Source organism: Priapulus caudatus, unplaced genomic scaffold, assembly GCF_000485595.1.
Source record: "Priapulus caudatus unplaced genomic scaffold, Priapulus_caudatus-5.0.1 Scaffold1235, whole genome shotgun sequence".
In the NCBI taxonomy this organism is placed as follows: domain Eukaryota; kingdom Metazoa; phylum Priapulida; class Priapulimorpha; order Priapulimorphida; family Priapulidae; genus Priapulus; species Priapulus caudatus.
Window position 1 is genome coordinate 1 of NW_014578296.1, and position 25,052 is coordinate 25,052.

General features: G+C 44.1%; 2 protein-coding genes across 7 annotated transcripts; one reads left to right on the plus strand and one right to left on the minus strand.

The window, feature by feature from the left end:
• The first annotated feature begins 820 nt into the window (after positions 1-820).
• LOC106815915 (serine/arginine-rich splicing factor 7-like) lies at positions 821-5,326 on the plus strand. Its single transcript, XM_014820448.1, has 4 exons — positions 821-1,076; positions 1,297-1,482; positions 4,170-4,280; positions 4,457-5,326. Exons 1-4 carry the CDS (start codon positions 862-864, stop codon positions 4,512-4,514), a joined length of 570 nt encoding a protein of 189 aa, XP_014675934.1. The 5' UTR covers positions 821-861; the 3' UTR covers positions 4,515-5,326.
• A 6,982-nt stretch (positions 5,327-12,308) lies between these two features.
• On the minus strand, positions 12,309-19,294 carry LOC106815914 (RNA-binding protein 1-like). Of its 6 annotated transcripts, none has more exons than XM_014820441.1 (8): positions 19,190-19,293; positions 18,665-18,874; positions 18,252-18,383; positions 14,932-14,988; positions 14,477-14,512; positions 13,477-13,518; positions 12,971-13,030; positions 12,309-12,434 (listed from the first exon to the last, which is right to left on the minus strand). In XM_014820441.1, the coding sequence occupies exons 2-8, from the start codon at positions 18,871-18,873 to the stop codon at positions 12,404-12,406; spliced, it is 567 nt and encodes a 188-aa protein (XP_014675927.1). In that variant the 5' UTR covers position 18,874; positions 19,190-19,293; the 3' UTR covers positions 12,309-12,403. The 6 variants fall into 6 exon arrangements, with proteins under 6 accessions (XP_014675927.1, XP_014675928.1, XP_014675929.1 ...); XM_014820442.1 differs by lacking the exon at positions 19,190-19,293 and adding an exon at positions 19,098-19,181; XM_014820443.1 differs by lacking the exon at positions 19,190-19,293 and adding an exon at positions 18,982-19,002.
• Positions 19,295-25,052: the final 5,758 nt, after the last annotated feature.

Here is a 25,052-nt window from a genome sequence, read left to right on the forward strand (position 1 = left end):
TCAAACCCATCTGGCCAATGGTAATATGGTATATATATATTACAAATATATAGCCTCCATTACACTGACAAGCAGGAAATATTGTTGGAACTGCTTTTGCATCGAAATATGCATTTGCATGAAAGGTGGCATAATTTCATTTAATAATTTCATTTTTCTTTAGCTTTTTGCCAGTTTTTAACCCATCTCGAGCATCTTCAAATTTGGCAGAAGGTGCGTTATGGTGAGACCGAAGACGCCAGTCGTTTTTGGTGTGGGTGGAGTGATCGTTGCCATGGCTAACATTTTTGTGGAAATATTGTAGAACGCTGTAAGTTGTGTGCTTGTTTTTAGCCGATTGTCATGGAATTGGCACACAGGGCCGATATAACATATCCTGATGACAATCATGAATTTAAATACAAATTTTAATACAAATATTAAATTTAAATTTTTATTTTTAAATTTTTATTTTTAAATTTTTTATTTTTTTATTTTTAAATTTACATTTTAATATAAATTTTAATATAAATTTTAATACAAATATAAATTTCATGACAATCGGGTAAAAAGTGCAGAAGTTACAGGTTCTAGAATATTTCGACAAAAAATGTTGTTACCATGGCAACGATGACTCCGCCTACACAAAACGATAGGCCGTCTTCGCTTTACGATAACGCACCTTCATGTGAAATTTGAAAATGATTCGAGGAGAAGAACTGCAGCCGGTAGAGCGCTCACAAGGAAATCTCTGCGGCGGCGGCGGCGGCGCGACGATGCCAAACCCATAGTATCCCCACGAACTTCGTTCGGGGGATACAATAAGAGTGTCGTTATCATGTATCTTTTACGCCCTTTTTTTATGTCAACAACTAGGGAAAGATGTCACGCTATCGGAGCAGTAACACTCCATTAGACTGCAAGGTGTATGTTGGCGACCTGAGTAGCAACGCCACAACACATGAGCTGGAGCAGGTGTTTGGCTACTATGGTCCACTGCGCAACGTCTGGGTAGCACGAAACCCACCCGGATTTGCCTTCGCTGAGTTTGAAGACACCAGAGATGCTGAGGATGCGGTAAATGCACTTGATGGAAGGTACAATGACTGCAAATATTCATTTTGCTTTTGTTTCTAACGCTTGCGAAACGCAGACGTTACTAAAAAAAATAGCTACGCGAATATTAAAAAAACTTGATAGATGGCAAGGCAAAATATAGCCATGCATCCATTATCAAATGCCATAGTGGCATATTAGGAGGACAATGAGGGTACTGGAGCTGAGAATTTTGCTGGCTGCACTGTTTTGTTAACACAGGACTGTGTGCGGCTCACGAGTGAGGGTGGAGCTGTCAACCGGCCGGAGTCGCTCCCGCTTTCCTCCGCCGTCGATGCGCCGACCGTACGATCCAAACGACCGCTGCTACGAGTGTGGCGAGAGAGGGCATTACGCATACGACTGTAATCGCTCTGGAGGGCGGCGACCACGTCGCTCTCGCTCACGGTAGGCATCATTTAAGGCATCGTAATGTCGTGCGATGCAACTGTACGCATAGCACAGTTGTGCGTGTCTTTTGCCGGTTACTGAGCTACTGCTTGGTAGTTATAAGGCCATCTAGAAGTAAATGATATTCCCGAAACGGGGTATAGTTTTGTAAATCGCACTGAGTTTAGTATGTTGATACATTATCATATTTTTGTGAAGCATACTTGCCTTCCGGCTTGACGTTAAAAGCTGAGATTGTCTTAGTTGAGCCTAGCTTTTTATCAAAATATTGTTTATATATACTTTTTCAAAGCGCGAGATATTTAATATACTTCCAGCCATATGTCACCGTATAATGTCAGCCAAATGTTGGCCAGATCTCCTGGTTGTTACCCATGCATTGACAGGATGCTGGTTCAAATTCGCTGCATTATTAGTGAAAAGGTTGGCTGATGGTTATCTGGCATTAGGTCACTAAATCACATCATGTCCGTGCTCATCTGCGAATCAATGATATGACTGGCTCTTTAATGCAGGCCGTATCCCCTGATCACAATAAGAATCTGACCACACTGACAACCGTCTCAGCGAGTTGTTGAGCACTGTGTAAGGACGTCAGAGACGCGAGGCGTTCTGTCGTTGCGCACGCACACACATGCGGGTCGCCAGCACCCAGCCGTCCGTCCGACGTGAGCGCAGCTCGTCTAGATTCGCTCGGCAGACACGATGAATGACAACCATCCCTCCCCAGACACGCTGGTCTCGCCTCCCAATCTAAGGGAGACTTTCCGCCATCACGCTGACTCACCGCCATCTCTGATCGTCCGAGTTGCGTGCCAGATGCTGCGGCCGACGGCCGTCCCTCCCCAGATAGACGAGAGAACGAGTTGCTTCTCTCTAAACGAACTGAGTTGTCGAATGAGCGAGCGAGCGCGCGGTGCCACTACACGCAGTCTTCAGAGTGCCTAACGTTCAATCTTTGCCTTTGAATCGCATGTCAAAGTCGACGTGTGCCGGCTCCGGGGCAGCTTCTAGCAGAAATCGTAAGATGCACACTCTGAAGCCTTTAGGCATGCTTACGCCGCGCACTCGCTCGCTAGTCGCGTGCGAGACACCACCTACGTAGAGTATACGGCGCACACACCTTGAGGTAGTGAGATTCGCCAAGCAGTTGTTGAATTTAGAACGGCAGACACACCTGACAAGCGAACGCCGTGGCTGACCTGCAGACAGAAAGACACTGTCGGCAGAGCAGACGACCACCGCACGGTTAAGTATGTAACCACCCCAGCTAACATCCGCCGCGCTCACAGTGCCTGCGACAACAGCACTGCTCCCGTGTCACCCACCCTTTCCTTCCTCGCGCGTGAGTCTTACCTGCATGTACATCAAAGTCGACATCAAACCTTGTTGCTGATCCTCCCTCAATGAATCTGTCTAGATAAGTTTTATCGGTTGCATGGTGTGTATCCTACCTTGGCCATGTTGGCAGGCACCACGTCTAGTTGCAAAGCTGTGAAGTTAGGTCACGTTAAATTGCAGAAGTACTTGTTGCAGGGTACCAGCGGTAACAATTTTGGCAGTACGTTGTTTACACGGAGAGTTATTTCAATTTACCTAACTAAACGATGGACGAGTTGAGATCGTTTGCACACAAGGGCCTGTGCATCTTGGTCCAAGTTAAGCATTTGTACGTGGTTCTAAAATACTGTCAATGATGCAACCAATCAATAAATTCTTTATTAATCGACCATGTACTATGTGTGCATAGCGGTTTTATAACCACGACGTTGGTGGTGGCTTTTAAAAACTGGGCATGTAGAATGGGGATCCATCTAGGAGCTACATGTATAGATTTTCCATTTCACAGGCGGTCGTGGAATCTAAGAGACTAACTTACTTACCACAATAATACTAACTTGAGATATGCATTAGACACTAACAAAAACTTCTTTTACTTTCCCCACCCCCTTCTTTCTTTCTCTATTTCTTCGCCAATCCCTCCCATTCTTCCCAGTTCTTGCTCTAAGGCTCTCAGAAGAGCTCAAAGGATCTCAAATCTACTGGTACGCCATCATTTATTCCTTCTCATGCGATCCCCTGACATTAGTTAGGGGAGAATTTTTTATTTTGTTGGTTTACAGATCCGCCGACCGGAATTTTCAAGAAAAACGGAAAAAAAATAATTGAAAATCTGTATTTTTTTATTCCCGCCGACCTTTTCTCTAAGAAATAGGAATAAAAAAAATGTAAACTTGCACAAACAGTTTATAATAAAAGTAAAAATAATTACAAGTTGAGTTTTGTTTTCATTTAGTTTTCTTAAAATACTTTAATATCTTGTATAACAGTATCACTGTATTTTGACATGTTTGATCTGACAAAACGAGATTTTTTTTTTTACCCTACCGAGTCAACAACCAAAAAAAAAATTCTGTAAACCAACAAAACAAAAAAAGGTGGCCTTAGAGCCTATCCGGCTTAGTCGCAACATCGTTTCGTTACCAGCAACATATGGTAACGTATTGGTTGCAAGGCACGTAACAAGCATACAACGAACAGGCGTGGAAAGTTGTTGCCGGCAAAATTTCGACGCTGCGTCATAGCAGCGCCACCCATAGTGTTGAAATGTTATAATTGCAAAGTGTATTTCATCGCAGTGGTTTTGTCCCGTTTTTTCACCGTGCTTCCTGTGTTGTTCGCAGGTCCCGATCTCGCTCGGCCTCCAGGGGGCGCCGCCACTCTCGCTCGCACAGCGCAAGCAGGAGTCCCCGACGCGATAGGCGTGATAGCCGCCGCAAGCACTCGCCAAGCCGGTAGGTGGCGCCACCGCCATGCTGGTTGCTTTTTTAATGTGATTTATTTCTTCGCATGTCGTGTAAAGCGTGTCTGTATTTGTTCCATTTCATTTCAAACTGTGTTGTTACGTGATAGTGCGGTATAGTAGTGATATGTGTTGCGTTAGTCGCTCACATTTGATTGTTGCGTGCAGATCCAGGAGTCCATCTCCACGGCGAGGAGCGTCCGTGTCGCCACAGAGAGAGAAGTGAATGCCAGTTGGACAACCGCCATCGGTGTCAAGAAGAGAGTCATGGCTTGTTGTTTAAATTGACAGTAAAAAAGTTAGGCGTCCTGCGATGGCAGTGTGCGCTGCCATGTGGCCGCGTTTGAATCCCTGTTGTAATTAGCCGAGTGATGTTTTAGGGTGATGAGGACATTCGTGTCGTATCGTGCGAGATGTTTTAGTCACATCTTTTATTTTTCATGTGTTATTAAGCAGACACATGCTCCCCAGTGTATGGGAGGGGAGGGAGTTTTACCTTGAGCTCTGCTCACGCACACACAAGGCAGTGCATCAGAAATGGAAATTCAGTGTTAGCTGCGTAAATACGGTGTCGTGGAATAGCAGGAGTGTACGTTTTTGGTTTCTTCGCGTGTCTAGTGAAACTCGAATTACATTGTATGTTTTGAGCAGCAATGCATGACAGTATGCCAACTGCAATGCCTCGTCACTATATCTGCACATTTTCGTGAAAGTTCTGTCAATGGAATTACTTTCTTATTCTCGTCAGCTGAGTTTTGCATAGCTCTATTTTATTAGCTAGTAGTCGAGATAATATTTAATGACAGATGGCAGTATTCCTGTGCTGCAGCAGGCAAAATTAGTATTAGTCATAATTGCAGTAGAACTAAGTGACATGGAGTAGAATCAACATTGCAAATTAGTGAGATCATATGTTTGGTCATTCATGATAATCTATCACCTGGTTGTCACAGACTGTATCCACGAAAACCTGCAAGCATTTGTAAAATTTCATGTATGAACTTCGATTCTTAATAAAAATTTATTTGTTTAATAGCATATTATTTAGTAAGATTTGTGAAAAAGATTAAAAATGTTTGCCAGACCAGTGTTGGAATATCTTACATTTACACATTAGTATACAGTAAACACCCGCATAAAAGAAACTGCGGATTAAGAACCTCCAGGCTGAAATTGGACAAATAAAGCACCTATAGTATATAAGAACCACTTCAGCCTGATAAATTAAGCAGGTTCTTATAGGAAAAAAATGCCGAAAATTAAGCTGTGTTATGTTACTGTAATGCAGTTATGCTGACAATGAATTATTGCCTGTACTGTCTACTATTAGTCAAATCAATTTTCACAGCATTTGACCTTTCATTGTGTTTAATATGATAAGTAAATAATTAAAGGTGATAAATAAATTAACTAAAATGAATTTAAACAGACATAATTTCTAATATTATTATGCAGTTGGTTAATTAATTAGTGTCAATTATTCACTAATTAAAGCCAATTTTACCTAGATAATGTACACAATATCCCCCCCCCCAAATTAAGAACCTCTATAAGAACCTCTTCAGGCTGATTTCTCACTATGTATCATATATATATAAGAACCACTTCAGCCTGAAACAGAAAATCACGGGTTCTTTTATGCGGGTGTTTACTGTATTGCAAAGCTATATACAGGGTCCCCATATCCCTTAATTGAAAGTTATTGAATTTTGTCCTTTAATTTGTCCCTGAAAATGTACTCTACCAAAGTAGTTTGTTTTGTCCTTAAAGGGACAGTAGCCTCTAGGATTTTACTGCATACAACTGTACTTACTGTATAACAAATCGTCTATACCCACACGTATTTGTTACCAGATACCTAATTTAATTGTTATAATTAATTTTTTGGCTTGAGCATAGAGATATATCTCCTCTATAAATAAAACAAGTGATTGATTCGATTAATTCGCTAATAAACGTTTAATCTTCACAAGAGCAATACCCATGCACAACGTGCAGAGTATCCTTAACAATGCGTGCGGGCTTGTAACAACACTTTGGCAGCGTTCCAGAACGACCCGGGCATCTAATTTCTCCCCGTCCCGTTGAACTAATAAACGTTTTATAACACAAAGTACATGAAAACACTGTAAATACACTATACTTACTAAATTCGATTGAAACTTCTTTGTCTCTACAGATTAACAGCTTGAAATTCGCCATTTTCTTAGAAAAACTCAAATAATTTTCGGAAGGAGAAGTTTCAAACGGGAGGACTGGACGTTATCACTTACCTTTCATTTGAGCCCAAGATCGACCTCCTTGCAGGAATTCAATGGGACGGGCCATGTAAAGACCCCAAATAATGAAAAAAAAAATCGCCATTTTGCGGCCGTTCCGTTGGCATGGCGTTTTGCAGATAAACAATAGTCAAACTCCATAATCGTCAACACAAACGAAAACACATTATTGTAACATTATTTGATATCTCGTGATTATAATGAGCTATATTATAGTTAATTCTATGATAATGAGTTATATTCTATAGTATAATACTTATAGAAATTTATTAGTTATCATAATTAAAAATTGATCCAAAGTTGAACTTGTGCCATTTTGCTCAAATTCCTCATTGCGACGTCACGTGACTACTATCACTTAGACCATTTATCAAACGAAATTTGCCATTAAAGTATAAATAACACGGTTATTCCACGGGTATTAAACGACATAATTTTGTTCACTCGACACTCAACTCTCCTATTTCTAGCCTTTAAAACCAGCCCAAGATCGTTTTTCTAGGTGCTTGCATATAGCGGGATGTGTTAATCAAAGTTGACTAGTTGCAAAACGAGTGTGTGCCATTTTCGCGGTAGTTTGCCGGTGTGATGTTTTGAACATAAACATTGTTCCAAAACCACCCATTGTCAACTCAAATGCTAAGAATAGATTGTAACATAATTATTTGATATCTCCTGCTTATTATGAACTATAATAGTATCAGGAGTAAGATAATATAGAATATATTATCTTACTCCTGATAGTATAGTATATGTATTAGTTATCGCAGGCACTACGGTCCAAACTCTACGGTACAATGCTGACTGCCACCGCGGCAGTCTCATTTGCCCAATGCTACTGCGCTTTACACGCAGCGCTACTGTGACGCATGCGCATGACGTGCTGGGGTAATTTCAGACTGGGGTAATCTCAGACCGTGACACCGGCAACCGAACCTGCCGCAATACTGAGAAACCGCACAATGGCCAATGCCACTGTTAAATAACCAAATGACTTTTCAGCAGAACTCTGTGATGTCGTCTATGCATGGATGAATACATAAATAATAAAAATAAACTAGAAACGGGCAGTTGTCGCCAACTACATGTATCCCCCGTGATCTAGTATGAATGGAATATCTCTGTAAGGACGTAGAAGGCAGGTAAAGTTAAATAAGTCACAAGGTGTGCCTCAGATGTGGAAGTATATGGAATCTGGTTACCCTAGAAGGCCGAAGAGGAAATGTAAGTCGACGGTGAAGGTCAAACTAAGGTCAAGGACAGCGGTGGTTTTGGTATGCGACAGACCTTCTCCCCAAGATGTGTAAACATACCAAGTTTAGTCGCGCTAGGTCAATTAGGGGCTGAGTCGCACGCACGCACAATATTATAACTGAAACTATATGTCGTTTATAAGATATTACAATCCTTTTGCTTTTAAATGAATAAATAAGAAACACCCTCGGCCTGTAGCCCTTGGCTGGAAAGTGGTTTTGCGCAACTTATCAGATCGTGCACTTTGAGTGGTGCCACCGTCGTTGTAATCAAACTGTAGTCATTAGTTTTAAAACATTTAAAAAAAATATTTCTAATGGTGATTGAACCATGAAACTTTTTATGTAGCATAATTATAACCTAAATTAGCTGAAAATAACCCTAGAACCTAGAGTAAACTCTCCCTTTAATATTAACGTGCATGTGGTGTAGCTAGGGGTCTAGACTATAAGTTCATCATTTAGTCTATTTATTATTCAGTGTTCATAATTTGCTACACAATTGTGTCAATTTAATTGTGTGTAGGAAAATACACTTGAGTAATAAATAAAAAATATTATAATAGCATATAGCACAAAATATGATTATACGGCTATAATACGCGTTTTTATAGTCACAAACACACATTAACGGACGCACACACGTCACACGTGGGTATGGTCACACGCACGCGTGCGTGTGTATTATAGGTGTAAATTCACATTTTGAGCCGCGGGGGGGGGGTGAAAAAGTTTTGGCTGAAAAACGGTCATTCTCTTGTGAAAGTTTTTCCATGCTTGACTGGTCAATCACCATCCACTGATCACCATCACCATCCACTGATCACCATCACCATCACTGGACCATCCACGAGAGCGGAGTAAGGAATAAGTGATTACTTTTATTTCAAACTCCTTGACAGATGGCGCTCTTGCTCTGGCTTACATCCTATCAGCAGAGTTATATTCTCTCTAACCTGTATAATACAGTCGTTATGTTCCGCACGGCTACACTAACGCCTGTAAGCGAGCGCCGCGCCAGCGGTTCGCGAGCCTCGTTATCGATCGACCGGAAACGGTGTTTGACTTATGGCGGGGAATCTGATTAGCGGCGAGCAATCGAGTGTACAGAAGTAAATACGAGTAAGGAATGTGATTACTTTTATTTCAAACTCCAAGCTAGATTGAGCTCTCTCTCTAGCTTACATCATCAGCTTATCCAGTGATACATAGCCAAAGGTCAGCATAAATTTAGAACCGGGAATTTTTTATTATTACTATTAAATCTTTACCTCCGCCCACGGAGTTGAGGGGAGGTAATGTATTCGGGTCTGTGCGTTAGTGTGTGTTCGCGCGATCGATATTAGAGCGGCGAGTCAGTCAGCAGCAGCCACCAGCGAGCGACGAGTCAGCAGCAGCCAGCAGCGAGCGGCAAGTCAGCAGCAGGCGAGTCAGTCAGCAGCAGCCAGCAGCGAGCCAGCTCGTAACACATACATGTTACATGCTGGCAGAGGTATGCACTCTCCGTGAGTGCAACCTGTCTAGTTATTACATGTAATTCATTAGAAATACATATATTGAAGTTTTTTTCATGGAGAAAAAATCTGATAAATGCAATAGTGTTGAGCAGTTAAAATAATACAATTTCTGTGTGATACTGAGTGATACTATGTTACAGGGGCGGACTGGCACCTTGTGGGGGGTGGTCAGGACTTTGTGAAACTCAAAAGGCCTGCAATATCAGAAAGGTGGAAATCTTGGTGGAACCCTCACCCCCTATGGATTGGAAAAAGTCCTCGTATTTGGGGCACAATATTTTTCAGACCGCCCGATGAAGTTGTTTTTTTTTTTTTGAGGGCTTGGCCCTCTGGGCCCTCAGGCATTGCCCGATTTGCCTGAGGGGCCAGTCCGCCCCTGCAATGTTATATCAAAGTTTTACATATTGTTAAAGGACGGCGACATGAATCGGCACGAATGACAATATGAAATGACTATTTTGTAGGGCCTACTTCGGTAACCCAGCGAGCTATGTCGGCTGTTTAATCTGCTGTCGGCACTCGTGTAAAACTACTATTTTTTTTACTTTATATATGTATCTAAGGTATATATGATGACTCTTAAAAGCTAAAAGTACTTGTCACAGATTGTCCTTGAAATCTCATTGAAACAAGTGCCGCGGAGCGACAGCGCTCATCTAACGTCTACTGCGGTGACTCTGTGGTGGAGTGGTGGGATTCTAGTAAACCCTGTTAGTCCCAAATGTGTTCACATACACGCCGAAACAGTGGAATGCACAAGGATGGTATCAGGAACCTTCTCAAAGGAATGTTCGTTGGGATCGTTATGAAAGTTGCCACGAGATGGCGCGTACGTTTAAGTGTCTTCAGATTAAAGATGGAAGCTCTCATCGTACGTAGTAGCAACAACTATTTGCAAGACAGAATAGGTAAGCACTCATCCATTTACCTACGCAAGCCTACAGGCTGCAAATTGCAATAGAGAGCTGCCACCTGTAACCAATTAACGCAGGCAAAAACTGCACCAACACATGCACTGGCAGCAGCCACTGGCAGTGGCATACGTTACATGTAACATACTGACAGTACAGAATGCCATAGAAATTATACGATTTAAGGAACATACACCTTCTTTAACCAAATTTAGCTTTTGAAATTTCACTGTGACATTGTAGCCTCATACATCCAGGCATGTATAGATTCTACTAGCAAACCCGGCAGTCAAATTCTTTCTAACAGACAGTCAACAAATCCAAGTTTAACCCTCCTCTTGAGGGTCAAAAGGTTATCTGACACTTACTCTTCGCATGTCAGCAAAAAGTAGATTTCATGGTCCTTTCAATAATGCCATAAAAATGCTAGGTCACCGCTGAAACAAAAAAGTTTTTCAATCGCTCCGTCAGACCATGTCCTCAGAAAATGTCTAAAATCTGCCCTGTGCCCATTGACCTGTGACCTCCAATTTCGGCACAGTGATGGCTTTTCCTACCATGATGCTATACACCAACTATCATGAGCCTAGGTCGAGCCATTTAGATTTGTGCCGCAATTCTGCATTTCCTCCCTATACCTTAAGTTAAGGAGTGAATGTTCCCTTCTTTTACACCTCTTGACCTTTGACCCCCAGCTTCGACATCCCAACTCGTTTTGACGATCCCCCCCAATGTGCCGAATATCGTGACCGTACGTCGAGCGGTTAAGATTTGTGCCCAACTGTTGACGGACGCACGGACGGACGGACGATCAAGCGATTCTACAAGCTGCATCTGACTATGTCAGATGAGCTAAAAATCATTCACACTTTTGTGGGAACCATGTGTATAGTTGTGTGTGGCAAGTTAAAGCATTAGCTGGTGACATATATCAAACCATATATACAAAAATTGTAGTGACGAAATGTTTACAGATTTATGTTTGTACAATTAGGACAAAATATTCATTCAACAAAGATTCACTTCACCAATCCAGCTATTACAATAAAAATTAATAAATCATAGAAGTAATTACTCTAAATGGTGCACCTAAAGCACAGAACGTGTACAGAAGGTCCTCCAGAAAAGGGTCAAATGCCAAAAACTGCTCACCCTGCAAGACATGTTATAATGCAAATGAGCTGTGAGCGACAATTTGAAAACACGCGATTTCCCAGCAAACAGTAGTCCATATGCATATGCACGCAACAAGTTGATATTACCTTGATTCCACGCTGTGATAATCAACCAGAATTTCGTGTGGCCACGTATAGGCGCGCAGCCACGTATAGCTGGCTGGGTACAGCTACTAGTGCAATGAAGCAATCATAGGACACAGCAACAGACAACTTCAAACGCAGCACCCGTGTGAACATCAAGTTATCATGTCACTAAACACTATATCCAACTAAATATGAATTAATTAATGTAAAAGGACTTAATTATTATCTTAAAATAGTACATTACAGCAGGTATTCCACATACAGCTGGGAGACGGATTCCAGATTACAAGACATGAGTGGGATACCAAACATGACAGTCAACCACTTGCATACAAAAGTTACAATTCAATGCGATTAATTATACATAGTTGTAAACCCATTAGTTCGTACACGCGATGTCCACTAGCGTAAGATAGTGTGGGTTCCTAATACACAGGTCTTGGTAACGATTAAAGCCATGAACATCTTGATCTGCAACACATAGTCAACAGATACGAGTGCATGGAATATGCCGTGGCATGAAGCCATGCTCAATTGCTTCTAATACGTTTCCACAGCAAGGAACACACATACGGCACAAACCCATTTAAAGCACATTTACAGTACAGGTAAAAAATAGGAACCATAATACTGACGATTCTCCTATCGTACATTTACATCGTTGTCTGGACCGCGTACCGGCAGACACGAAACCTACAAGCCACGTTGCTTGTACGCCCACGACGGAGAACCTAACAGTCTACAGAGAGACAACTCTTGGGTATCAAGGACTGGCAAGCCAGTTAGTAAAGACGCCGACAACTTAAAACATGATGCGGCTCCACACACAGATGGGAGAGCTGTGTGTGGGGTTTGTATCTGCTTCTGTTTCTTCTCTTGCCTGGCTGCTCTCGTTAGTTTCTTGTTGGTGATGCAGACCGTGACCTGAAGAAGAGAATGTCCACAGCAACTGTACTACAACCATCACACACGTGCTTCTCCTGATGTAGCAATCTCAGTTATTACAGCTTGAGCAGACCTTTCTAGATCTTTCTAGTATACGAACACAAACATAGATACTTGTACTTTGATGTGTGTGCATATGTGTTCATCTTTCTTCTACACACCCAGTTTCCAAAAGCCTACTGAATTTCTGCTGCCAGCTTTCTATAAACCACCACAGATAGGGACCAGAAAAACCAGCAACAGGCCTGTAGATCAGCAATGTTTCTACCTGTGCGACATGCTCGCTCAAGATTTCACAATAATCAGACATCACATCTCATCAATGGGCATGCAAACAATTTTCAGTTTCACGCTGTTCACCGTGTGAAACGAATACTCTCCAACAACTTCTAGTTTCCTTGACAGCAAAACCTTCACAGCAGCCACCTAGCCATTCGTTGACAAGCCATTACCACCGATGAAGAAGCACCTCATATCACCACAAGCACCTTGTTTACATGTGCACTCACTATTACCTGTCTCTATCGGAAGTCGCGTTTTTGACCACTTTACAGTTGCCCTCTGCACTTCTCTCCCTACAATAGGAACGTGGGTAACCGATTTGCACAACGCAGACTAGCCATTATGACCAACCCTGAAGTACTGTGACCTTGAAAGCCTATGATCTCCTGACCTCGTGGATGCTGTCCTGAACTGGCAACCCGGATGATTTCCCTGTGCTTGAATGTATGCGTGTGCTGGCGTGCATGTGGGTGTGTATGCGTGTGCGTACGTGTGGGTGTGTGTGTGTATGCGTGTGCGTACGTGTGGATGTGCGCGTGTATGTGTGAGTGTCCCACGTCCACGTTCTCACATTCACTATCATTTGTATAATTCCGCAAAAACACTACATGGCTGACTTGAACTGCAGTCCTAGCTTACATGCACACTAGCACTAACACAACTATTAATACTACTTCCATCACCAAATAAATAATACGAGCGAACTCTTTTAACAATGACAAGTGTAAAGCTATATTACCTGCTCTGTCTGCGCTGAGCTCGCGGCGGTGGGCTACGCTCCCTACAAAAACAAACACAATCGACGTGTACATGACATGTAAGAGACACACGCCAATAAGATGTCACACTGTTCACAGCAAAGAACTGCACAGCAACACTCACACGCACCCGCGCACGCACGCACAGCATGCCACAGCAGGCCACATGGGAGCTTTACCTCGCAGCGACGGCGGCAAAAAAAACAAGTGCTGCGGAATAAAAACGGTTGTTTAGTCGACTATGTTACCTGCTCGGTCGCAGGCTCCTAGACATGTGCCGCCTGCAATAAAGTAAGCACCCTCGGCAATCCGACCGGCTGCCAACACGTCGGACGACTCCCGTGCGCGACGCACTCACTACATCGCGACGCAGTGTCTTTCACATCACTTAATCCCATATTTCGCAACATGAGAACCAGTAAACCTGAATACTGGGCAACTGCACTAGGAGCACAGGTCGAAAGGCATGCGACCGCGACACTCAAATCTCGAGGAAATCGCAACGTTTACTGTCATTGTCAGTGCCAGCTGCACTCACAGAAGCAGCAGAGCACGGTCATCTAGCACTAACAGCAATCTCAGTACTGTCAGATCATAGCAAGATGTTAATTCAGTAAACCGCTTATCTAAAGGTTCCTCGGCAAGCCCTTCCCTATCACTGCATGCGCTACCAATTGTTTAATAAACGTTATAAAGAACGAAACGCATGAGAGCTGACACCATCATCTGCTAGTTTACTCTAAAAGCCAAACGCGTAAAACTGGCAACAGACCAGATGCTTTAGCTGCAGGTTCGCCAAGACTGGCACCAACTACTATTCCAATCTATTCACGACTTATTCGTTAAAATCTACCAGGCCGATAAAGACACCTCAGATTTAAAATAGCCTTGTTCCACTAGTCAAATCGGCAAAAACAGTGATTATTGGAGAGCACCCACACCAACAAACTGGTATGCAGATCCGATTGCTAGCTATCTTACCAATTAGGGCTCCTGGACGGACTTCTTCTGCGCTCCCTATAGACAGAAAGAGGAAAATGTGATTTGGTTAGGGCCCAATGTAGCAACGAAACGTGGCGAGCCAAGGAGACGATCGCTGTGCCTCGTGGCTTGTAGGCATCTGCCAACGCGCCTGGGAAACTGGGCAAATCATTAAAGTAAATGATATTAATGGCCTAAATATCTACAATACACACTAACGTCGCGTAACTACTCTACATGGTTCACTGTCACCCGCTTCACTGTCTCCACTACAGCACTACACCCTGCAGTTCCCAACAATCATCACTCAAGCAACGCAGCTTGCGCATCATTGTCAACAGCAACATCATCATTCTTTGTGATTGTTATTAACAGTAAACGGACATGGGTGCTGGTGGCTGCGATTGTCAACTGGTAGCTTATGCTAGGGACACGCGAAGGTGACGCATATTTACCTGCTTCTGCTGTGACTGCGGCTCGGGCTACGACGATGACGCCGCGGTGACCTTGACCTACAACATGACGACAAGAGAACATGTTAGAAGACAGTAGTAACAACAAGACTGACACAAAGAATTCTGGCTAGTCATTCACATGCTCTATACCTACACCTACCTGCACTGTGAAAATTACGTACAACTGCCTGACTAGCTAGGACTAATATCACCTGATAGCTGCTTCTATGGGGCAATTGACACTATGAGTCACTGGCTGTGGGCAGTCAAAACTGTTTATACTAGGATCTATAATGGGCAGAATATAATTTCTGTGATGCAGTAGAGAAGTGTAAAGTGCAGTGCATGTTTCAATTATAATTGCCATTATAGATAAAGTAAGAATACCATGCGAAAACAACTTCTTCGGAGCAGGTTCTTAAAAGAATTTATGTAAACGATGTACGTCTCACCTATAGGAAATAATGTTACAGACTGTGCATAGCAGTCTAGTGTAGTGTAGTGTAGTGCAATGTAGTGTAGTGTAACATAGTTTATTGTTATGGTATGAAATTTACTGCTCTAAAAATTACGACAATGAACTGATGCTGGTGCTGGATAATAACAATGCACACGGCTCCATCTTCAAGTCTTGCACAGCGCTGATGTCTAGACGTTAACTGCCTACACTGCAACCTACACTGCTTGTAGAATTACTAGAATAGTAAATCGGAACGACAGATGAAAACTGATGACTAGTGAAAGAGTAGATGGAGGGTGAACTTACTGCAACAATTATCACTTCAATTCTGCTATTACTGTATACTGGAACACGGATCAACTTGCATGATACTTGCAAATACACACCACTAGCTAAATTGTGGGGAATAATTACTTAGCTATATAGCCATAGAGGCTAGTATTTGTTATGTAAAATCCAATCTAGGCACATTAAAAAGCATGTTAAATTAGATCCACAAAAGAGAATGGACCTACGTGATTACTACACTACATGTCAGGCAGCTAAGCATGGCTGCTCTGCACATCTCCACTTCGCAATTATGATTACCTTCATTACATGTACTTGTAACATTCACACTCTTACACATAGTTTAACTGCACCTTCGAAGCGAGCTGTAGAGGAAAGAAGCTGGTAGTTGTTGGGGTTGTCACGATGATGCTGGCTGGGTTGGTTGTGGAGTTGCCACATTGAAGTTGCCATGGTGATGTGGTGGCCATGGTGATGCTGATAGGCCAGTTGTTTTAGGTGGTTTTCTAGTGCTGCTGCTGCCTGGGTGGTTGTTGGGGTGGCGGCAGCGCTGGCAAGCAGTCGAGGGAGGATGTCTGTGCTGTGTGACCTGAGCGCCCCTAGGGCTGGCGGTTTGATGCGCCAACAGGCAGATCCCGTGCGCGACTACTGTGTAGGAAGCTTAATGCGCTGGCGATGGTAACCATGGCAACATGAAGTGTTGGCAGACGTTGGGCTGCGAGACGTTCCGAGCAGGTCCGACGTGGGGCTGCACCGGCCACTAGCTGAACGGCAGCGCGTGACAGAGACGGCCGTGATGCGATGGTGAAGGTGTGACGGAGCTGACAGCTCACGGCTCGCGAGAGCACATCATGTACGCGCGAAAACAGCTGAGAGTTGGGAGAGAGAGGAGACGGTTGATTCCCTGAAAGGTTCACACGTCACGACTTTAGTATAAATGATACGGTACAATAACATGACAACGTCACTGTCATACGCATAATTGCATGCACCCATTCTGCATGCCAAGTAAAAATTGCACAGGTGAATTACATTGTAAAAAATGCACACACAAAAATAGTTTGCGAAACTTGTAATAATTGACAAAATTAAATATAAAACAACACTAATACTTTTTGCATAAATGAAAAATTACTTCACCGCACCGACGACCTACGACCGATGACTTACGGCACCGATACCACCAATCGAAATAGAACAAAGAAGTGTAAATCAATCACCACCCAGTAAATACTACACACTATATCATTATCATACCAAAATTAGCAGAGTTTTTACCCACTCAACAATTGGTTTTTTGGCCCTGGTAACTGGGTAAAATGCTTGGTCCGTTTGGGTCTTAGCATAGTTCCTTATAGTCTAGATAGTAACCCTGCCGAAAACTGTAGCAACTCTAGTAATGTTAAGACCCCTCTTGTAATAATTCACTGCCTGTGTCATAGTTTTTATCAATATTTGTAGTTTGTTTAACACTAATATTGTGCTACTTATAACATACAAACTTGAATAAGTCTGAAATAAACTACAGCTTTCTACATTACTATTCGCTAAGATAGGATTCCAAGTGACCTAAATCATTTAAAGGGATCGTTTACTCTAGGTTCTAGGGTTATTTTCAGTTAATTTAGGTTAAAATTACGCTACATAAAAAGTTTCATGGTTCAATCACCATTAGAAATATTATTAAAAAATGTTTTAAAACTAACGACTACAGTTTGATTACAACTGGTGCCACTCAAAGCGCACGATCTGATAAGTTGCGCAAAACAAATTTTCAGCAAAGGGCTACAGACCAAGGGTGTTTCTTATTTATTAATTTAAAAGCAAAAGGATTGTAATATCTTATAAACGACATATAGTTTCAGTTATATTATGGATAAATTTGTCCTAAAATGAACATCGTTCAGTTAAATAGCATTTAGGTATAAATATAATTGCACCTTTGTGATTAGCTCTCGGTCTGTAACGTGCAAAATAAATTGGCAAATGCGCAACTTTTTCAGGGTGGCAGCACGGTCGCGGGTGTCAATGGCGCCGTTCAAATTTCGTAGCGTTGATGTATAATTAATTATAACAATTAAATTAGGTATCTGGTAACAAGTACGTGTGGGTATAGACGATTTGTTATACAGTAAGTACAGTTGTATGCAGTAAAATCCTAGAGTCTACTATCCCTTTAAATACAGGTGCAAACTCGTTTATGGATGCTTTAGACTGCTAGTCACCCAGTTTATCATTTAGATGTATTATGTTCTACCAATGACAATCAACCACCTTTGTACCAGAACCTTCATCCCTACATGTTCGCACGCAACACCCCACTACCACAAACACACACATCAATCACATTTCCTTATGATGCCAAGCAAAATCCTTATCCTTATAATGGTCACACTGCAATCCAAACTTATTTGCTATGTCACCATCGCTCTCACACCTCTCATTACACTACAAGAAATGTAAAAACACTACACACCACAACGTTACCACTGCCTCTCACATACTCTTTGTATTTGTGTGTCAAAGTAATATTGAGACCCATAAATTAAGCGTAGTGCGGTGGGATACAAACCTTGATCGTGGGTAGTAGCGTTCACTCCTCTGGGGCATACCTCCTCCGCCACCCATCCCACCGCCACGACGACCGCCCCTACGACTCCTTCCGCTGGACATTTCCGCCCTGATGCGGACACCACAACAACGCCTGCAACAGCAAACACAAGAGCATTGCAACAGAATCACTCAGAAATGAAACCCAACATTTTAAATTCGGCATCAATTCACACGTTACTGGTATTGCAAATAAACAAGAATCTACAGCCTACAGGGTGCAACTTTATAATGTTAACCAAAGAGTAAGGAATTGAATTTCAATATGGGATGACGGAAACAAAGAAGATAAACCTGAAGAGATTTAAATTGACTTGAATTAAATAAAATGCAATAAACTGTGATATCTAAGAAATGGTGATACTAGTTACTCACGCTCCATCCATAGCCCTGACAGCATCTTCTGCATCACGGGTGTCTTCAAACTCTATGAAAGCAAAGCCTGGTGGTTTTCTTGCGACCCAAACGTTACGAAGAGGCCCGTACTTGCTGAATGACGACTCTAGCTCATGCTCGGTTGCATTATTGCCCAAGTCTCCAACATAGACCTTACAGTCCAAGGGCCACTCCTTCATCATACTCATACTGTAAGAGATATAGAATGTGAAACGATGCACGTCTTACATGCAATAATAGCCACGAGCGACACAAAACTGAGAAAAAAAAAAGGATACACAAGACGCCATATTTACACTCTTTCAGTCTTTGTTACATGTTCTCTATCCTTGAACCGTAAGTTGTACTTGTAAGTTGTAGTAAAACAGAACCCAACGACTGCTGTACAGAAAGGTACATTTTAACTTCTTACTCTACACTGTGACTTGAACTTCTTTGGGTATAAAGACCTGGATACCGACAGACTTTGGAGTTAACACTATATACCGTATGGAGCGTACATACCTTGAAAGTATGTTATTTGCAAACAGAATAACTAAGATGGACGACTTCTCTTGCTGCCTTGTTTGACACGTGACCACTATTACCCGGCCGACCAATCGGAAAGCCCGCAGCTCTAGACGGGTAGCGTCTATTTTTTCCGTACCGCAAATGCGCAAACGTCCTACACGGGTTCCTCTGATTGGCTGCTTTGATTTGCTTTGACCATAGCTTTGACGCAACAAACCTTCAAAACAAGAGAACAAACGCTCATTTGTAAATATTTGTTTTAGTTCATCATCAGTAGATAAGTAAGTTTTCTGATGTATTTTCTATGAAAAACACACATTTTACTCATTAATATAAAATATAATATCACTATAATTCTTTGTGTAACTGTGTTATTTTTATCTTAATCTCAAGTTATACCCCGCACGTCAAATTCTTTCTAACAGACAGTCCCAACAAATCCAAGTTTAACACCTCGCTCTTGAGTGGTCAAAAGGTTATCGTGACACTTACTTTTCCAGTCAGCAAAAAGGTAGATTTCATGGCGCTGTCTCAATAATGGTCGGGCGGCGCATAACCTGCTCACGTGGTGGGGGCAGTTCCGCCGGGGTAGTTGTGGCTCTGAAACACTAACTTGCGATGTTGGGTTGTCGGACAGCAGATGTCCTCCGATGAAAACAGTACGAGTACTAGTGTCACCGACTGTAAGCTCACTGTTGATAGTCTGTTAACGCGCTCGCAGCACGCTGCCACCATGTTAACACGCCAGTATAAACATAACTCAGAGTGAAAGATAACACACATAGTTTATTCGTACACTTCTTGTTCCCGCAATCTTCCAACTACCACGATCACACCACGTGACCCTTCACACATACAGGGCGGGAACATGGAAACAATACGCGGTGTGATAAGCACGCCGGTAATTACTCCATGTGCGTTCCAAATTTTGCGGGTTAGGGGGGTGTTTTTCAACTTCTAAAGCGGGCCCGCGCGGGAGCAAATAGGCCGCCCCTTTACAAAGACTATCCGCGCAATAAGCCCTCGGGATTCGTTCAAGTCAAGCACAGCGCCCGCAGTAGGCCCCCTCATGGTTCCCCTCCATTCCCTCCACTCTGCCCTCCACTTAATTGTCTGCAAGACCTCCGGGTAGTAGGGGTCAGGGTAGGACTCTTTCATTGTGTATGCAATAGGGGTGGGATATTTTTATGTGTATGCAATAGGGGGTGATATTCTTCAATTGTGTCTGCAATAGGGGGTAGGGTTTTCCAATGTGCAGTTCGCACTAGGGGGCCTATTATTTTTAGTGAGAACGCACATGGGGTAATACCGGCATATATAGTGACCCCGGGATAGTGAACCCCCCCCCCCGGGATGTGTGCGTGTGTGTGTGCGTGTCTGCGTCACTGATCTCTATAATATAATATTATATTATAGAGATCAGTGGTCTGCGTTCGTTTCGGCCCTGGTGAGTAGGCCCTCTAGCGGCTGTTACGATCAGGAGCGGTAATCATTAACGTTCATGTTTGTTGGTGGACAAATTTAGATGTCCAACGCAAACATGCAAATACGCAATAATGTATCAAAGACAATGTTCGAGAATTAGGTAGGCCTATATTGGCAAGCATCCGAAAAATTCATGATAAATATAAAATAAACACGCGAACTTAAGCCGCGTTCACACGGTCATGATTTGGCTCGAGCCAAATGGGCTAGATTTGGCTCGGGCGCATAATTGAGTCGGCGCGTTCACACGTACGCAAGTGAATACTGTCTGTCAAATTCAAATTCAAATTCAAATAAATTTTATTGCAGCAAATATCTCAGCAGATAGAAGTTGGCAGTATGTCGCGAGAATGGCTGTTGTTTACTATTTAGAGTGTTTACTTACGTTCCGAGTTTAATTATCAATCTTGAAAACGTGCATCCTGATTAAATTTTTCGAATTTTTATACTGTTTTGGAACTGTTATACTGTTTTGGAATTTTTATACTGTTATAAAGTTATAATTTTTATACTGTTTCAACCGATTCTAGTAATTTCTACCTCTCCTACCGCTCGCCGAAAGCATGGTGCTAAAATTTGTGCTCGGCCTGGTCCGACGTTTTCGATGGGGCCAAATCTGGCTCGGGCTAATTAGGCTCGGGCCAAAAAACGTCCGTGTGAACGCTCGGCTCGAGCTAACCCGACCAGGCTGTGTGACTAACGTCAATACACCGTCAAACAATAGGTATTCTAACCCTAGCAATACCGTTTCTTGGAGCTAGGCTCGAGCCAAATCTGGCACGGGCCTAATTAGGCTCGGGCCAAAAACGTCCGTGTGAACGCGCCTATAGTTTAGTAAACAGCGTAATGATTTGAAAGTAGTAAATGGGCGCACAATACGCGCACTGTTTCGTATCACTATTTTATCAATTTCTCATAAAATAATGTCGGATTTTTTAATATCTTTGGCAACTTTTACTAGTGCAAATCTTATTACATAGGATACGAGTAACCTGGTCGCTGTAAAACGGGAGTTGTGGTAAAAGAGCGTTAAAAATTGTAACGGAAAATCTACTTGTGGCAGCAATCGGAAAAACCCATTCGGCTCTTTCCGTCATTCCTAGAAAAGAGTTCCGCTCATATGTTCCGCTTGAATAATGCAACCACAAAACATCGCGTCAGCTTTAGCAGAGCATATAAATTTATATTATAAATTTTATATTTGATTATTTCTGTGGGTACCCATCGAGTAATCGAGGTGGGAGCGAGTACCCGTCTGGCGTCTATTTTTTCCGTAGCCGCAAATGCGCAAACGTCCTACACGGGTTCCTCTGATTGGCTGCTTTGATTTGCTTTGACGGCAACAAACTTCAAAACAAGAGAACAAACGCACCGTTTGTAAAATATTTGTTTTAGTTCATCATCAGTAGATAAGTAAGTTTTCTGATGTATTTTCTATGAAAAACAACATTTTACTCATTAATATAAAATATAACTAATCACCTATAATTAACAATTCTGTGTGTAACTGGTGTTATTTTTCATCTTAATCTCAAGTTATGAGAGGGTTTGGGCTCTCGTAACCACTTACTACATACGTAGCGTATGCGTACTCGGCCTATAGCAGCTGAAGGGGTCGTTGTCGTATCAGGTACTACAGATATGTACCCGAGGTACGTATATGTATACACAAGTGTACCAGACCTGTATCTTCTCTCTCAGCATATATGTATCCTGTGTTTACATAAACGTACCTGCCCCTGAGATGGAGATCGAATGAAGACGGTCATGGAGGAGGAGTAAGGGGCAGGAGGAAGAGGAGGAGGAGGAGAAGGAGGAGGAGGAGAATGAGGGAAGAAGGCGATGGAGTAGGGGGAGGAGGAGGGGAGGAGGAGGAGTAGTGGAGGAGGAGGGGAGGAGGAGGAGGGGAGGAGGAGGAGGGGAGGAGGAGGAGGAGAGAAGGTGATGGAGTAGGGGGAGGAGGAGGAGGGGAGGAGGAGGAGGGAGGTGATGGGGTAGGGGGAGGAGGAGGAAGAGGAGGAGGGGAGGAGGGGGAGGAGGAGAAGCGGAGAAGGTGATGGAGATCGAATGAAGTAGGTCATAGAGGAGGAGGGGCAGGAGGAGGAGGAGGAGGAGGAGGATGAGAAAAGGTGATGGAGAGGAGGAGGAAGAGAGAAAAGGAGTAGGGGGAGGAGGAGGAGGGGAGGAGGAGAAGGAGGGGAGGAGGAGGAGGGGAGGAGGAGGAGGGAAGTAGGAGGAGGAGGATGAGGGGAGAAGGTGCTGGAGAAGGGAGAGGAAGAGAAGAGAGAGGAGAGAAGGTGATGGGGAGGAAATAGGATCGCAAGAGGAGGCGGATGACGGGAAGGAAGGGAGGAAGAAGGATGGAGGGACGGAGGCAGGAGGAGGAGGGAAGAATGGTGATGGAGCAGAGGGGGAGGGAGGAGGAGGGGTGGATGAGGAGGAGTGGATGGAGGGGGAGTGGAGCGACAGACGGGAGGGACGGAGAGGAAAGATAATGTATGCGAGAGTAGGGGAGCAAGGAGGAGGAGGAGGAGAGCAGAGAGGAAGGAGGAGAGAAAGTGATGGAGCGTAGGGGGCGAGGAGGAGGGTGAGAAGGAAGAGGAGGAGGAGGGGGGATGGAATAGGGGAGAAGGAGGAGGAAGGAGGAAGACAGGGAGGAGGAGGAGGAAGAGGGGGGAAGGAGGAAGAGCGGAGAAGGTGAAATGGAGATCGAACATAAGAGAAAGGTCATAAGAGAGAGAGAGGAGGCGGGGGGCAAGGACGGAAGGAGGAGGAGAAGAGGAGGAGGAGGAGAGAAGGTGATTGGAGTAGGGGGAGGACGAGAAGGTGGGGAGGAGACGGGAGAGAGAAGGAAGGAGGAGGAGGAGGAGGAGAGAAGGTGAGAGTAGGAGGGAGGAGAGGAGGGTGGAAGTGAGGAAGAGGAGGAGGAGGAGGGGATAAGGAATAGGGGGAGGAGGAGGAAGGAAAGGAGGAAGACGAGGAGGAGGAGGAGGAAGGGAAGGAGGGAAGGAGGAAGAGCGGAGAAGGTGATGGGATCGAATGAAGAGGTCATAAGAAGGCAGGAGGAGGGGCAAGAGGAGATGGAGGAGCGAAGAGGAAGGAGGAGGAAGAGAAGGTGATGGAGTAGGAGGAGGAGGAGGTGGGAGGAGGGAGAGGAGAGAAGAAGGAGGAGGAGGGAGAAGTGATGGAACAAGGGGGGGTTTGGAGGCAGGAGGTAGGATCACCTCTCACCGGCTTGCTTCAACTCTATACACATGTCGTCCCCTCTCCTGCCTCCTCCTCCGCCTCCTCCCTCCCTAGCCACCTACTCCCTGCCTCGCCATCACCTTCCTTCCCCTCCTCCATCCTCTCCTCCTCTCCTCCTCCTCTTCCTCCTCCTCTTCCCCCTAAACTCCAACACGTCTCCCTCCTCCTCCTCCTCCTCCTCCCCCTACTCCAACACCGTTCTTTCCCCCCCTCCTCCAACTCCTCCTCCTCCTCTCTCCTCCTCCTGCTCCTCCCTACATTCCAACCCTTTCAGCCTCTCCTCGCGTCCTGCCTCGCATACTCCTCACACTTCATCCGCCGGTTCTCCTCGCTTCTCCTCCTCCGCCTCCTGCACATCACCTTCTCCCCATCCTCCCCCGCTATCCGCTCCTCCTCCCTCCCGCCTAACTCCATCCCTTCTCTGCCTCCTCCTCTCCTCTCCTCCTGCCCTCCTCCATCTATGACCTTCTTCATGTCGAATCTCCCTTAACTTCTGCGCGGCTCCTCTCCTCCCGCCGCTCCCCTCCTGCCTGCCTCTTCGCTCCTCCCCACCTCCTCATGCCCGCGCTAACAGCGCAATCCTCTCCTCACTCTCCTGCCTACTCCTCCCCTACTCCTTCCTCTCCTCCTCTTACCCTTCTCCCGCCTCCTCTCCTACTGAGGGCCTACTCCATCATCTTCTCTCCTGCCCCTCGCCTCCCCTCTTACCTACGTCACCTTCTCCTCCTCCCACTCCTCCTCCTCCTCCCCTCCTCCTCCACCTACTCATCGCCTTCTTCCTCCTCGCTCCATCCTCCTTCCTCCTCCTGCCCCTCATACTCCTCCTCCATGACGGCGTCTTCATTCGATCTCCATATCAGGGCAGGTACGTTTATGTAAACACAGGGGTACATATAATTCTGAGAAATACAGGTCTGGTACACAATTGTGTATACTAATCAATATACGCAGGAGGCAATAATGACAAACCTGATAACTGGACAAACCAATAATGACAAATCCTGAATATACGTACCTCCCGGGTACATATCTGTAGTACCTGATACGACAAACGACCCCTTCAGCTGCTAAGCGAGTACGCATACGTAAGTATGTAGTAAGTTGTTACGAGAGCCCAAACCCTCTC

Coding starts and splice junctions, on each gene's coding strand:
- LOC106815914 (XM_014820441.1), bottom strand. CDS start 18,873: ATGAGTATGATGAAGGAGTGGCCCTTGGACTGTAAGGTCTATGTTGGA. Junction 13,519..14,476: donor CCGTCCAGGAGCCCTAATTG/GTAAGATAGCTA, acceptor TTGTTTTTGTAG/GGAGCGTAGCCCACCGCCGC. Junction 13,031..13,476: donor GCTCAGCGCAGACAGAGCAG/GTAATATAGCTT, acceptor TTCCTATTGTAG/GGAGAGAAGTGCAGAGGGCA.
- LOC106815915 (XM_014820448.1), top strand. CDS start 862: ATGTCACGCTATCGGAGCAGTAACACTCCATTAGACTGCAAGGTGTAT. Junction 1,077..1,296: donor GTAAATGCACTTGATGGAAG/GTACAATGACTG, acceptor TTGTTAACACAG/GACTGTGTGCGGCTCACGAG. Junction 1,483..4,169: donor CCACGTCGCTCTCGCTCACG/GTAGGCATCATT, acceptor TGTTGTTCGCAG/GTCCCGATCTCGCTCGGCCT.